Source organism: Cherax quadricarinatus, chromosome 100 (genome assembly GCF_038502225.1).
Source record: "Cherax quadricarinatus isolate ZL_2023a chromosome 100, ASM3850222v1, whole genome shotgun sequence".
NCBI classification, from domain to species: Eukaryota; Metazoa; Arthropoda; class Malacostraca; order Decapoda; family Parastacidae; genus Cherax; species Cherax quadricarinatus.
The window spans coordinates 2,571,993-2,587,317 of record NC_091391.1 but is presented as its reverse complement, the minus strand read 5'-3'; the positions used below and the strand labels follow the sequence as shown (position 1 = coordinate 2,587,317).

The 15,325-nt window shown below is 37.5% G+C and overlaps 1 protein-coding gene across 1 annotated transcript in view; it reads right to left on the bottom strand.

Moving 5' to 3' along the window:
* LOC128704689 (protein wntless-like) overlaps positions 1 to 15,325 on the bottom strand; it is an 88,153-nt gene that overhangs the window by 17,988 nt on the left and 54,840 nt on the right. The window contains exons 9-10 of the mRNA XM_053799837.2: positions 13,709 to 13,865; positions 348 to 454 (exon numbers count right to left, since the gene is read on the bottom strand). Of these exons, the coding sequence (XP_053655812.1) occupies positions 366 to 454; positions 13,709 to 13,865 (246 nt within the window). The 3' untranslated portion in view covers positions 348 to 365. The remainder of the gene's footprint in view (positions 1 to 347; positions 455 to 13,708; positions 13,866 to 15,325) is intronic.

The window sequence follows — 15,325 nt, the reverse complement described above, 5'->3', positions numbered from 1 at the left end:
TTTTGACCCTGAGAACAAGTCTGGGAGAGGGCCTGTCAACCCTGAGAGGGTTAACTGTTGAGGCATATTGTTTGATCAATAAAGAAACCCAAACTGGTATATTTTTTCAACACACTGGCTGTATCTCACTAAGGCAGGGTGACCTAAAAAGAAAAATTAAAATTTTTCCTGGATGGTACTGTGTACCATTAATAAAATGTAGAGTACTGGTTGTCTACCACTTATCTACCACTTACCTACCACAACACATACATTACCATCTGTTTTCCACTTACCTACCATTATATGTATCAGTACTGTCTATCACTCATCAGCAAATGTATCAGTACTGACTGTCTATCACTCACCTATATCACAGATGAGCTTCATAATGTAGTGACTCTTAAATCAACGAAAGAGGGAGATTGTCTGGCACGCAGAGGTACTCCCACGACTCTATTTCTGTCTAATCTCCCTGAAAAAAGATACCATTTTTTTTTAAATACAAAACTTTTATTTACGAGTACAGTGAAATGTTTTAGACCTGCAAAAGGCCTTCGATACTGTCAACCACAATATATTATGTAATAAACTTCAAACTATCGGTATAGGTTCTGTAGACTGGTTTAAGTCCTACCTTAGCAACAGGAGACAAATAGTCAAAATCAACAAAACAGAATCAGAACCCCTGCCGATAACATGTGGAGTTCCCCAAGGTAGTATTCTGGGTCCCTTATTATTCTTATGTTATGTCAATGATATGCCTATCAGTGTCAAGTGCAAACTCCTACTGTATGCAGATGACAGTGCTCTGTTAGTGTCAGGTAAAGACCCACAAGATATTGCTAATGTCTTAACACTGGAACTGGAGTCCTGCAGCAAATGGTTAGTAGACAACAAACTATCATTACACCTAGGGAAAACTGAAGCCATTCTCTTTGGCACGAAACATAAACTGAGAAGGGTAAATAATTTTAATGTTCAATGTAATGGGGAGCCCATCACTTTGGTTTCATCAGTAAAATATTTGGGAATCCCCTTTGACCCATGCATGTCAGGAGAATTGATAGGGAACAGTGTAGTAAAGAAAGCGAATGCCAGACTGAAGTTCCTGTATAGACAAGCACAGTGTCTACCTACTGAGGCTCGCAGGACTCTATGTCTAGCCCTTATACAATGCCATATGGATTACGCTTGCTCTTCTTGGTACTCTGCCTTGACAAAAAAAACTGAAAGATAGACTGCAAATCACCCAGAACAAAATCGTAAGATTCATCCTGGGGCTGGGACCAAGAGAACATGTAGGCCAGGATGAATTACAGCAGTTGGATATGCTGAATGTTGAAGACAGAGTAAAACAACTGAAGCTAAATCATGTTTATAAAATTGCTCACAAGCAATGTCCAGAATATCTTGCTGTCAATTTTGTCAAGGTTGGGAACCAAAGCAATCATAGAACTAGGGGGAGAGAGCACAACTTTGTAGTACCCACAGTCAGTGGCCAGGCTTCAAACACCTTTTATTGTACAGCAATAAAGGAATGGAACAGACTACCCGCACATGTCAAAGCCAGTCATAGCGTGAACCAGTTCAAGAAGAGTGCCAAAAGGTGTCTGATGAATGTAGCTACAGAAAGGGAGGGGAATGATTTTCTATTTTTTAGCTAACATACGTGTAAATTTTACCTTATTCCTTGTAATGACCCTCGTATTGTAGATAGTCTTAATGACCTTGGTGTCGCAGATAGTCTTTTTAGTATGATAATAAGATGTTATCTTCATTGTAGAACAATAAGAAAATATTATAACCTTTATACTATAATAATAAGGCAAAAGGACCCCAATGGAAATAAGTCACTCTGTCTGACTTTTTTGGGTTATCCTGGTTATATATGATAATTCTATGTAACTGTATTTGTGTATACCTGAATAAACTTACTTACTTACTTACTTATCCAAATTTTTACGTCTGATGTTGAAACAACCGACCATATCAGATAAATGACCACCAGGGATGGATCTACTATAAAACTACTGAAACTTAAGCTTCAGAGGCCCCCTCCTAATACTATAGGGGCCCCAGAAGTGATTTTAGTCCACACTGCTTAAAAATTTTGGGTCTTCTGTATGACAATGGGTTGCGATGGGGCCCCCAAAAACAGTTCAAGCTTCAGGGCCCCAAAAATGTAGGTGTGCCACTAATAACCACCTTTAATTTGGTATATGTCAGCTCAAACCAATGAACTGGCAACTGACCAATGTATCATGCAAAATAGCTGAGTTAATCACAGTATGTGGCAATATTTACACATAAGGGATAAAACCTGATTGAATCCCCTTTCAGGGTGCTAGATGATCCCTAAGGGCTTAGTAGTCACCAGGGTATATAAAAATAAAAAGTTGACTGGTGTGAGGTAGGGCAGTACACAAGAATTTCTGAAAAGAAAGCAAAAAGGCAATTGCAGGCAGAGTGTAAAAAAATTTACAGGTTTTAATGAGTTAACAAAAGCAAAATGAATTAAAGTGTATTGCAGTCAGTGTGAGACAAAAATACTCTCAGATGGATGGGTTGAATTAAACACTGGGAAGTACAGTGCCTGCACTCTGAAGGAGGGGTGTTAATGTTGCAGTTTAAAAACTGTAGTGTAAAGCACCCTTCTGGCAAGACAGTGATGGAGTGAATGATGGTGAAAGTTTTTCTTTTTCGGGCCACCCTGCCTTGGTGGGAATCGGCCAGTGTGATAAAAAAAAAAAATAAAAAATATGGAGCAAGAATTTTTTTTTTATAAGTGTTAGAATGACTGAATCCAGTACAGATGCAGTTGTGCATTACTAGCATCTACTTATGTGTACACATGCTAGGAATCATCAAAACAAAGATAAAGCTATGTGTTTCAATAGTATATAAACACTGAGAAATATTTTTGCAATGCTATTAAACCACTGTTCTGTAAACCAGTGACTATTATTGCATGAAGCCTCTTGTGTACATAATGCTGAGATTTCGAGGAGTGAATATCTGCTTCGAGTCTGTATATGTGCAACATATGATGATGCTTTTGTCTGAAACATCATCATAAGTTTTAGACTCCTATGTACGGGTTATTTGTGTATTTAACCCTTAAATGGTCCAAACGTATATATACGTTTTTTCAACATTTGAATGTAAAAAAATGTAGATCTTTTTTTTCATTTGAAAATGTGTAAAAAAACTTTTATCTACATTTGTTTTTTTGTTATGTTCGAAAATATGTAAAAAAACGTAGATCTACTTTTGAAGCACTATGGATTTGAACGTCGATCTGTTTGGACTGTTTAAGGGTTAAGGCAATGTACACATACATCAAGCCATGTAACTCACACACTACAATATTTAAGTGTAGAATTACACCATCAAGTATTATGACACATTACTGCATGTTAAAAATATTTTAACCCTTTAACCCCTTCAGGGTCCAATGCCAAAATCTGAAGTGGTGCCCCAGTGTCCAAGAATATTAAAAAAAATTTTTTTTTTATTTTTTCTTATGAAATGGTAGAGATTTTTTTTGTGAAGGTAGTAAAACAAAAAGTACGAAATTTGATGGAAAATTGACGAAATTATGCTCTCGCAAATTTTGATGTGTCAGCGATATTTATGAATCGGCGATTTTGCCGACTTTGACTCCCATTTTAGACCAATTACATTATTTCAGTCGACCAAATTCTTTGCTATTTCACTAGTATTACTTCTATTCTATCGATTGAGCACAAGAAATCGCCAAGTCAACTGTTTCAACTACAAAATAAAGTGATCAGAAATTGGTAATTTGGCCAATTTAACACAAAGTTCAAAATACTCCAATTTCAAAATAGGGTCCAGAATAAACAATGTAGGTATTCCTGGGACTAAACTAACATTTCCTCTGTTCATTAGTTATGTTTTGAGGCTTTACAAATAAATTCCATTTTGATTTTTTATTCACATAATGAATTTTTATTCAAACCAAAAAATAGAAGATTTACTGTTATGCAATATTGTAATAATTGTATAAATATCATCACCACATTTGTGAATGTATATTAGACCCACCAGCTGGCGTGTATTAATGTGAGGTCATTTGTTTACTCTTGAACATCGGCAAAAATTTAACATTTCCGCTACTTTGAGCTCAGTTTCAAGCCATTTCCAATCAAAATCATCTCTATTTCTGTAATATGTCTTCCATTCTATCAAATGAGACCAAGGAATTGCAAATACAACTATAAAAAACATACGAAAAAACACTGCAAAGTCGCTGTTTTAATCGAAAATCATGGTCTCAGCTTTTTTTCTCTCATTATACACTGTGTGCTGCAGGATTTGTTTTATGTGGTACACACATACCACATAGATGTATTCTCTCATATCTAGACCCAAATGCACCACTCACAGTTTATCAGAGTGAGCTGAGCTCATGACGTAGATCTATGGTTTGGACCCTGAACGTAAAGCCGTAGATCCACGAGACGGACCCTGAAAGGGTTAATGAATAATTAAAATGTACCACTCCATAACCTATGTCTAGTTCTAGCCCTTTCAGGGTAGGCGCCGTACTTGTATACGTAAATTCTAGCGCCTTCAAATCAAGTGGAAGAAAGCTGGTAGGCCTACATATGAAAGAATGGGTCTGTGGTCAGTGTGCACAGTATAAAAAAAAATTCTGCAGCACACAGTGCGTAATGAGAAAAAAAACACTCCAACCATGTTTTTAGTTTAGAACAGCAACTTTGCAGTGTAGTTTTGTATGGCATTTATAGTTGTGTTCTCATTTTTTTGGTCTCATTTGATAGAATGGAAGATATATTACAGAAACAGAGATGATTTTGATTGGTTTCACAATGAAAAGTACCTAGAAATTGAGCTCAAAATAGCGGAAATGTTCGCTTTTTTGCCGATGTTCAAGAGTACACAAATGACACCACATGTCCAATACACATCAACTGGCGAGTCTAATATTCTTTCATACATACGCTGATATTATTTATACCATTTTTACAATAATGCAGTAGTGTGCATAACAGTAAATCTTCTATTTTTTGTGAGAATAAAAATTCAAAATGGAAAGCAAGAGTAATATCAGAGGGGCCTGAGACATGACTGATGAACACAGAAAATGTTATTTTAGTGCCAGGAATGTCTGTGATGTTTATTCTGGACCCTATTTTGAAATTGGCATCTTTTGAAATTTTTGTGAAATTGGCCAAACTGCCAAATTTGACCATTTCATTGGGTAGTTGAAATTGGTAAATGGGCAGTTTCTTGTACTCATTCGATAGAACAAATGGAGTTCTAGCAAAATAGCTATGATTTTAGTTGACTGGTACATTGGAATTGGTTGAAAATAGGGCTGAAAGTGGGCAAAATCGCCAATGCGTAAATATTGTTGAGACCGCTAACTTCGCGAGAGCATAATTCCATAACTTTTCCATCAAATTTTATACTTTTGGTATCATTACCATAGGGAAAAGATTCTCTATCATTTCATAACTTTTTTTTTTTTTTTTAATTTTTCGACCCTGAGAGCAAGTTCAGGATCTGGGCTCTGGACCCTAAAAGGGTTAAGTAGTGCATAAGCATTAGTACATTTGTCTGCCTGAAATGATAATCTTTTTCCAAAGGTAATAAAACCAAAAGCACGAAATTTGATGGAAAACTTAAGGAATTATGCTCTCATGAAGTTAGCAGTCTTGGCGATATTTATGCATCAGCAATTTTACCCACTTTGAACCCCATTTTGGGCCAATTCCATTGTTCCAGTCGAGTTTGGCCAATTTCATGAAAATCAAAAAATATGACAATTTCAAAATCGGGTCCAGAATCAACAATGCAGACATTCCTGGCTCTAAAATAACATTTTCTTTGTTCATCAGTCACGTCTCCAGACCCCTCTGATATTACTCTTGCTTTCTATTTTGAATTTTTATTCAAACAAAAAATAGAAGATTTACTGATATGTAGACTACTGCAATACTGTAATAATTGTATAAATAATGTCAACCCATTTATGACCGCATATTAGAACGGCTACTTGGACATTTATTGGAAAATGACATCATTTGTTTACTTTTGAACATCGGCAAAAATAAAAAATTTCCCCTACTTTGAGCTCCATTTCCAGATTCTTTTCGCAGTAAAACCAATCAAAATCACCTCTATTTCTATAATATGTTTTCCATTCTATCAAATGTGACCAGGAAAACAAGAATACAACCATAAATATTATACAAAAATAGACCACAAAGTCGGCATTTTAACCCTTTGAGGGTTCCCAGGCCCTCTCAGAGACTTGTTCTCAGGGTCGCCAAAATTAAAAAAAAATAATAATAATTTTTTCTTATGAAAAGATAGAGAATCTTTTCCCAATCATAATGACACCAAAAGTATGAAATTTGATGGAAAACTTACGAAATTATGCTCTCGCAAAGTTAGCAGTCTCGACGATGTTTACGCATTGGCGATTTTGCCCACTTTGAGCCCTATTTTCGGCCAATTCCAGTGTACTAGTCGACAAAAATCATAACTATTTCGCTAGAACTCCATTTTTTCTATTGAATGAGCACAAGAAACCATCCATTTACCGATTTCAACTATCCAATAAAATGGTCAGAATTTAGCAATTTTGCCAATTTCACACAAATTTCAAAAGATGACAATTTCCAAATAGGGTCCAGAATAAACAAGAAAGACATTCCTGGCACTAAAATAACATTTCCTCTGTTCATTAGTCACGTCCCCAGGCCCCTCTTACATTTCTTTTGCTTTCCACTTTGATTTTTTATTCTCACAAAAATAATAAGATTTACTGTTATGCAGACTACTACATTAGTGTAGAAATGGTATAAATAATATCGGCGCACTTGTGAAAGAATATTAGACTCATCAGTTAACGTGGATTGGACGCTTGGCATGATTTGTTTACATTTGAACTTTGGTAAAAATCAAACATTTCTGTTACTTTGAGCTCAATTTCAAGGTACTTTTCATTGTAAAACCAGTCGAAATCATTTCAATTTCTGTAATATGTCTTCCATTCTATACAATGAGACCAGGAAAACTAGAATACAACAATAAATACCATACGAAAATACAGTGCAAAGTTTTTTTTCTCATTACGCACTGTGTGCTGCAGGATTTTTTTTTATAATACGCACACTGACCACATAGACCCATTCTTTCATATGTAGGCTTACCAGCTTTCTCTTGCTAGATTTGAGGGTGCTAGAATTTATGCATACTAGTACGTCAAAAACCCTGGTGCATAAGCCGTACTAGTATGGCCGAAACCCCGAAAGGGTTAATTAAAAAAACGGTCTCTTTTTTTTCTCATTATCCACTGCTTGCTGCAGGATTTTTTTTATATGGTGCACACTGATCATACAGACCCATTCTCTCACATGTGGGCCTACCAGCTTTCTCCTGCTTGATTTGAAGCCGCTAGAATTTATGAGTATATATACATCAAAAACGGTGGCTCGTAAGACGTATATATACAACCAAAACAGTCGAAGGGTTAAAGGAGGGGTTTGGTATATTGGCAGTTTGAAGGGATGTCTAAACTGTTGTATCTGAGTGCCTCTGCAAAGACAGTGATTAGGTATGAGTGATGGTGAGAGTGTTGAATGATGATGAAAGTTTTTTTCTTTTTGGGTTTTTGTTTCTTCGTGGGTCACCCTGCCTTGGTGGGAAACTGCTGTGTTAAAAAAAAAATACATATTTCTAGACAATTTTATGCAACCAAGGCAGGTAAAAATGTTCACCTTACAGTGTATACCTGGAGAGGATTTCAGGGGCAATGACCCTGCAGCCCGGTCTGTGTGATTGTGACTGTTTGCTTACTATTTCCATACGTAATATTAGTGTCAGAACAAAGATTAGCTATAAAATCACAAGAACTACTACAAATTGTAATTATCAGAACAAAGAGAATTAAATTAAAAAAATATGAGAAAAAAAGGTATACTGGCAACATTTCTGCAAGCAGCAGGACTCCATGTTGCCAGCAGGTGAGTATCCAGTGCCAACTTTGCAGCCTTATATCTCAGTCAGTACTGACCCTAACTTTTTTTTTCTTTGGGCTTATTGCACATACAAAAATTGCCCTCCTTATTTAAAAAAAAAAAAGAAACAGAAATTCAAAATATTTGGAGCGCTAACAGTAAAAACGTAGATCAACGTTTGGACAGTTAATGGGTTAATAGTACTGGAAGCGAAGGTAAAGAATTTAATACGTATTATCAAACACTAAGATATCAATATTAATGAAAGTGAAGGTAAAGAATTGAGTATAGGCTCTCCTCACTTAGTGACGTACTCATTAACCGATGCCTCAGACTTACAGCGGGCTCTCTGATCAGTATTCATACCTAAATAATGTATATTAGAACTGATTTCCTCTATTCTGTTTATTGCAATATACAGTACACTCCTGTATAAACATTTAAAAATACGTACAGCGGAATCTCAACTTATGATTGTCCCAACATACAAGTTTTTTGAGATACGAGCCAACATCCGAGTTACGAGCGAGCTTCCTCCAATTCCCCCTCAACCCACAACCCGCACACTTCGCTTGTTTATCTATGATTTCATGCTTTAACCCTTAAACTGTCCAAGCGTAGATCTACGTTTGCACCGCTAGCACTCCGAACATAGATCTACATTTTTTTTTTTTACATTTGAAAGCAAGTAAAAAACAGAGATCTACATTCGGAGCGCTAGCCATGCAAACATAGATCTGTGTTTGGATAGTTTAAGGATTAATTCCATGGAAATCATCCTCTTTTTCTTCTCAGCACTGTTCTTTGCACTTAATTTCTTGGGACCTATGGTTAGAAAAAAGAAATTTGGCCAAATAACTGTAAAAAATGCAAACAAAGCACGACAAAAATGCTTCCTCCGCAAGGTAAACAGTATGCTACGCCAACTAGTGGTGGTGTTCTGAAGCTCCTCCTCATTATTATTACTGTAATACTTATTATTATTATTAATTTAGGGAACTGGAGCACAGATCCAATTCCCTAGATCAAGAGCCCCTCACCAGCGTCAATGTTCCTTGACGCTGGTGAGGGGCTCTTGATCTAGGGAATTGGATCTGTGCTCCAGTTCCCTAAATTAATAATAATAATAATAATAATAATAATAATAATAATAATAATTTTTTTTTATTATTATCACACTGGCCAATTCCCACCAAGGCAGGGTGGCCCAAAAAAGAAAAACTTTCACCATCATTCACTCCATCACTGTCTTGCCAGAAGGATGCTTTACACTACAGTTTTTAAACTGCAACATTAACACCCCTCCTTCAGAGTGCAGACACTGTACTTCCCATCTCCAGGACTCAAGTCCGGCCTGCCGGTTTCCCTGAACCCCTTCATAAATGTTACTTTGCTCACACTCCAACAGCATGTCAAGTATTAAAAACCATTTGTCTCCATTCACTCCTATCAAACACGCTCACGCATGCCTGCTGGAAGTCCAAGCCCCTCGCACACAAAACCTCCTTCACCCCCTCCCTTCAACCTAATAATAATAATAATTGAAAGAATTAGAGGTAAGACAGAATGTAGGATTGCGGATGAGCAAGGAGGCTTCAGAGTGGGTAGGGGATGTGTAGATCAAGTGTTTACCTTGAAGCATATATGTGAACAGTATTTAGATAAAGGTAAGGAAGCTTTTATTACATTTATGGATTTAGAAAAGGCATATGATAGAGTGGATAGAGGAGCAATGTGGCAGATGTTGCAAGTACAGTGGACCCCCGCATAACGATCACCTCCGAATGCGACCAATTATGTAAGCGTATTTATGTAAGTGCGTTTGTACGTGTATGTTTGGGGGTCTGAAATGGACTAATCTACTTCACAATATTCCTTATGGGAACAAATTCGGTCAGTACTGGCACCTGAACATACTTCTGGAGAGAAAAAATATTGTTAACCGGGGGTCCACTGTATATGGAATAGGTTGTAAGTTACTAAATGCTGTTAAGAGTTTTTATGAGGATAGTGAGGCTCAGGTTAGGGTGTGTAGAAGAGAGGGAGAATGCTTCCCGGTAAAAGTAGGTCTTAGACAGGGATGTGTAATGTCACCATGGTTGTTTAATATATTTATAGCTGGGGTTGTAAAAGAAGTAAATGCTAGGGTGTTCGGGAGAGGGGTGGGATTAAATTATGGGGAATCAAATTCAAAATGGGAATTGACACAGTTACTTTTTGCTGATCATACTGTGCTTATGGGAGATTCTAAAGAAAAATTGCAAAGGTTAGTGGATGAGTTTGGGAGTGTGTGTAAAGGTAGAAAGTTGAAAGTGAACATAGAAAAGAGTAAGGTGATGAGGGTATCAGATGATTTAGATAAAGAAAAATTGGATATCAAATTGGGGAGGAGGAGTATGGAAGAAGTGAATGTTTTCAGATACTTGGGAGTTGACATGTCGGCGGATGGATTTATGAAGGATGAGGTTAATCATAGAATTGATGAGGGAAAAAAGGTGAGTGGTGCATTGAGGTACATTCTTTCTTCTTTCAACACACCAGCCGTATCCCATCGAGGTGGGGTGGCCCAAAAGGAAAAACAAAAGTTTCTCCTTTCATATTTAGTAATATATACAGGAGAAGGGGTTACTAGCCCCTTGCTCCTGGCATTTTAGTCGCCTCTTATAACACGCATAGCTTACGGAGGACGAATTCTGTTCCACTTCCCCATGGAGATAAGAGGAAATAAACAAGAACAAGAGCTAGTAAGAAAATAGAAGAAAACCCAGAGGGGTGTGTATACATATGCTTGTACATGTATGTGTAGTGTGACCTAAATGTAAGCAGAAGTAGCAAGACGTACCTGAAACCTTGCATGTTTATGAGACAGAAAAAACACCAGCAATCCTACCATCGTGTAAAACAATTACAGGCTTACGTTTTACACTCACTTGGCAGGACGGTAGTACCTCCCTGGGTGGTTGCTGTCTACCAACCTACTACCTATAATTGAGGTACATGTGGAGTCAAAAAACGTTATCTATGGAGGCAAAGAAGGGAATGTATGAAAGTATAGTGGTACCAACACTCTTATATGGATGTGAAGCTTGGGTGGTAAATGCAGCAGCAAGGAGACAGTTGGAGGCAGTGGAGATGTCCTGTCTAAGGGCAATGTGTGGTGTAAATATTATGCAGAAAATTCGGAGTGTGGAAATTAGGAGAAGGTGTGGAGTTAATAAAAGCATTAGTCAGAGGGCAGAAGAGGGGTTGTTGAGGTGGTTTGGTCATTTAGAGAGAATGGATCAAAGTAGAATGACATGGAAAGCATATAAATCTATAAGGGAAGGAAGGAGGGGTAGGGGTCGTCCTCAAAAGGGTTGGAGAGAGGGGTAAAGGAGGTTTTGTGGGCGAGGGGCTTGGGCTTCCAGCAAGCGTGCGTGAGCGTGTTAGATAGGAGTGAATAGAGACGAATGATACTTGGGACCTGACGATCTGTTGGAGTGTGAGCAGGGTAATATTTAGTGAAGGGATTCAGGGAAACCGGTTATTTTCATATAGTCGGACTTGAGTCCTGAAAATGGGAAGTACAATGCCTGCACTTTAAAGGAGGGGTTTGGGATATTGGCAGTTTGGAGGGATGTGTTGTGTATCTTTATACGTATATACTTCTAAACTGTTGTGTTCTGAGCACCTCTGCAAAAACAGTGATAATGTGTGAGTGTGGTGAAAGTGTTGAATGATGATGAAAGTATTTTCTTTTTGGGGATTTTCTTTCTTTTTTGGGTCACCCTGCCTCGGTGGGAGACGACCGACTTGTTGAAAAAAAAAAATAATAATAATAATACGTAATAATAATGAGGAACTTCAGAATGCCACCACTAGTTGGCACAGCGAATGCCAAAACATCCAGTGAGCAGTGCACGTGTTTCTCACCATGGAAGCATTTTTGTCATGCTTGGCTTGCATTTTTTACAGTTATTTTGTCAAATTTCTTTTTTCTAACCATGGGTCCAAGAAAGTAAGTGCATAGGAGAGTGCTGAGAAGAAAAAGAGGATGATTCCCATGGAATTAAAGCATGAAATCATACATAAATATAAGCAAGGCGTGCAGGCTGTGGACTTAGCCAGGCAATATGAGCGTAGTACATCTATGATATATATTATACTACAGCAGTACATCTACAATAGGTACGATAGTAAAGTGAAGTGAAAAAAAAAATGTAAAACAAATTGTAGCAATTAAGTTCAGCGATAAAGTGTAGCATTAAGTGAGAGGCATGTAAGTTAAGCTATTAAGGAATAGAAAAAGGCCAAAATGAAACTAACTCCTCCAATGTTGTTGTTGGAATTTTATAGGGCCACTGACAGCATACGCTGCTCTGCCTATCTTCCACCCTCAACCTCCGCCAGCATCTCTGCCTCAAGATAAGTGTGTACATACACTTTATATAACCAGTATATTTCTTTACATTCTCTATTACATTTTGTTTTTATACAATATTTCTTATTACTAAATTTAAAAAGAAAAACTTTTGTTTTTCTTTTTGGGCCACTCTGCCTTGGTGGGATACGGCCAGTTTGTTGAAAAAAAAAATATTTCTTATTTATAAATGCATTGTTTTAGTGTTTTCCTTATGAAACTAGTGATCTAGTGCAGTTAGCCTCACAAACACTCCATTTTCTCTTATAATAAGAGCATGGGAAGATATAGTCAGAGCGGGAGTGGGAGGGGCCGCCACCACTAGTCACATAATGGCATATTTTATTCATTCTAGAGTATATATCATGTTTCTGTGATATTTATATTGTTTATTATGTTATATTAGATGAACTGTGATAGATAAATAAGCCGAAGAGTTGATATTAGTGTCATATTGAAGTATTTTGTCCTGCCTCCAGAGAGCAGGAATTCCGCTGGAATGGATTAATGGCATTCAATTAATTTAAATTAGGAAAAGTTACTTGATATATGAGCAAATTGAGTTACGAGCTAGGTCACAGAACAGATTAAACTTTTAAGTCAAGGTTCCACTGTATACCAGAAATTTTATAAATGGTGCAAAGGTGACATTAAAACAATATCGAAGATGGTCAACATAAACTCACTACCATTACAGTATGCTCCTCACTTAGCGATGAATTCTTTTAAAGACGTGGTCTCAGGAACAGTACTCCATCGTTAAGGGAGGAGAGGCTGTATTATCAACACTTTGATATCAGTTATGTTGAAAATGATATAGTATAACACCAACAAGTTGAAGAGTAAGGCACATGTGCAACAGTTGGATATCTTCATTGTTGATCGAAATGTTTTGCTTACACAGCAGGGTTCTTCAGTCAAGTAGAGGCAGCAAGCATAGTGCTCCTCCTCCTCTTAAATCATCCAGACCTTCCTAGCTCACCTCCAGCAGTATTTAAGACTCCATTCTCATCCCTCAGCTTCGTACTATTCCAGACTATGGGACTGACCACCAGGCTGAGGGACTGACCACCTTGAATATTATTTTTCCAAGGTTGATGGACTGATTATATCGTCTTTACTTCAGTACCACACCTGCTGTCTTTGTATTTGACTGAAGAAGCCTACTGTGAAGGTGAAACATTTCAATCAACAATAAAGATACGCAACTGTTGCACATGTGTCTTACTCTTCAACTAAGATATCAATATTACTGGAAGTGAAAGTGAATAAGTTAATATTACCAAAGTAAACACAAACACATGTGACAAACCTCGTGACTGTGGTGGTTTTTTCAGAGGTGTGTACACAACCAACAGTACACACGTGTACACATTCCACATACAGTACACACCCAGAAGAAATCCGCCAGTATTCTGGATTTCCAGTTGTCCGAAAGTATAATCCCACATCCACATGCCATCATGCAGCTGTTGACAAAATAAAATAATAATAATAATAATCATAGGTAGTAGGTTGGTAGACAGCAACCGCCCAGGGAGGTACTACCGTCCTGCCAAGTGAGTGTAAAACGAAAGCCTGTAATTGTTTTACATGATGGTAGGATTGCTGGTGTCCTTTTTTCTGTCTCATGAACATGCAAGATTTCAGGTATGTCTTGCTACTTCTACTTACACTTAGGTCACACTACACATACATGTACAAGCACATATATACACACCCCTCTGGGTTTTCTTCTATTTTCTTTCTAGTTCTTATTCTTGTTTATTTCCTCTTATCTCCATGGGGAAGTGGAACAGAATTCTTCCTCTGTAAGCCATGCGTGTTGTAAGAGGCGACTAAAATGCCGGGAGCAAGGGGCTAGTAACCTCTTCTCCTGCATATATTACTAAATGTAAAAGGAGAAACTTTCGTTTTTCCTTTTGGGCCACCCCGCCTCGGTGGGATACGGCCGGTGTGTTGAAAGAAAGAAAGAAAGAAAGAAGAATAACAATAATAATAATAATAATAATAATAATAATAATAGTAATAATAATAATAATAATAATAATAATAATAATAATAATAATAATAATAATAATAATAATAGGCTAGGAACCTCTTCTCCTGTATAAATTACCAAATTTAAAAAGAAAAACTTTCATTTTTGTTTTTTAGGTCACCCTACCTTGATGGAATACAGCCAGTGTGTTGAAAGATGAATAATAATTGTAACAATAATGTAATTCAAGATGTAATTAACAGAGACAGGGTCCTCCTTCAGATGTATGCTTCTGAGTGAAGTGGAGGCCGTGATTACACTGCCTTTTTCCCACTCACCTCCTGCAACATTGTATAGCTCCTGATGAGGCACTGGTTGCAGAGTGAAAGACCTAGAGTTAGCCCTTTCATATCCCCCTCCCTATGAATACTTCAGGATTTTGTGTGTGTATATATACTTACATATGTGGTTGCAGGTATCGAGTCACAGTTTCTGGTCCTGCCTCTTCACTGGTTGCTACTAGATCCACTCACTCCTGGCTTCAAGAGTCTTACTGTACCTCGTCTTTTAACTGTGCATGGGTGCTGCCTCTACCACTTCACTCTCCAGACTGTTACTTCTTGACAACTCTAAGGCTGAAGAAATACTCCCTAACATCCGTAAGACTCATCTAAGTTTTCAATTTCCACCTGTGCCCTTTTCTTTCTTTTTCCCATCTTGGAAGCATTCTGTCCCAGTTTACTCTGTCAATTCCTCTAGGTAATTTTATGTCATTATCATATATTCCCTAGTCCTCCTGTGTCATCAAGTTGAGTTCCCTTAACCTGTCCTCACAGGACATACCACTTAGCTCGGGGATTAGTCTTGTTGCAAACCTCTGCACATTCTCCAATTTCTTGATATGCTTGACCAGGTGTGGGTTTCATACTGGTGCTGCATACTCCAATA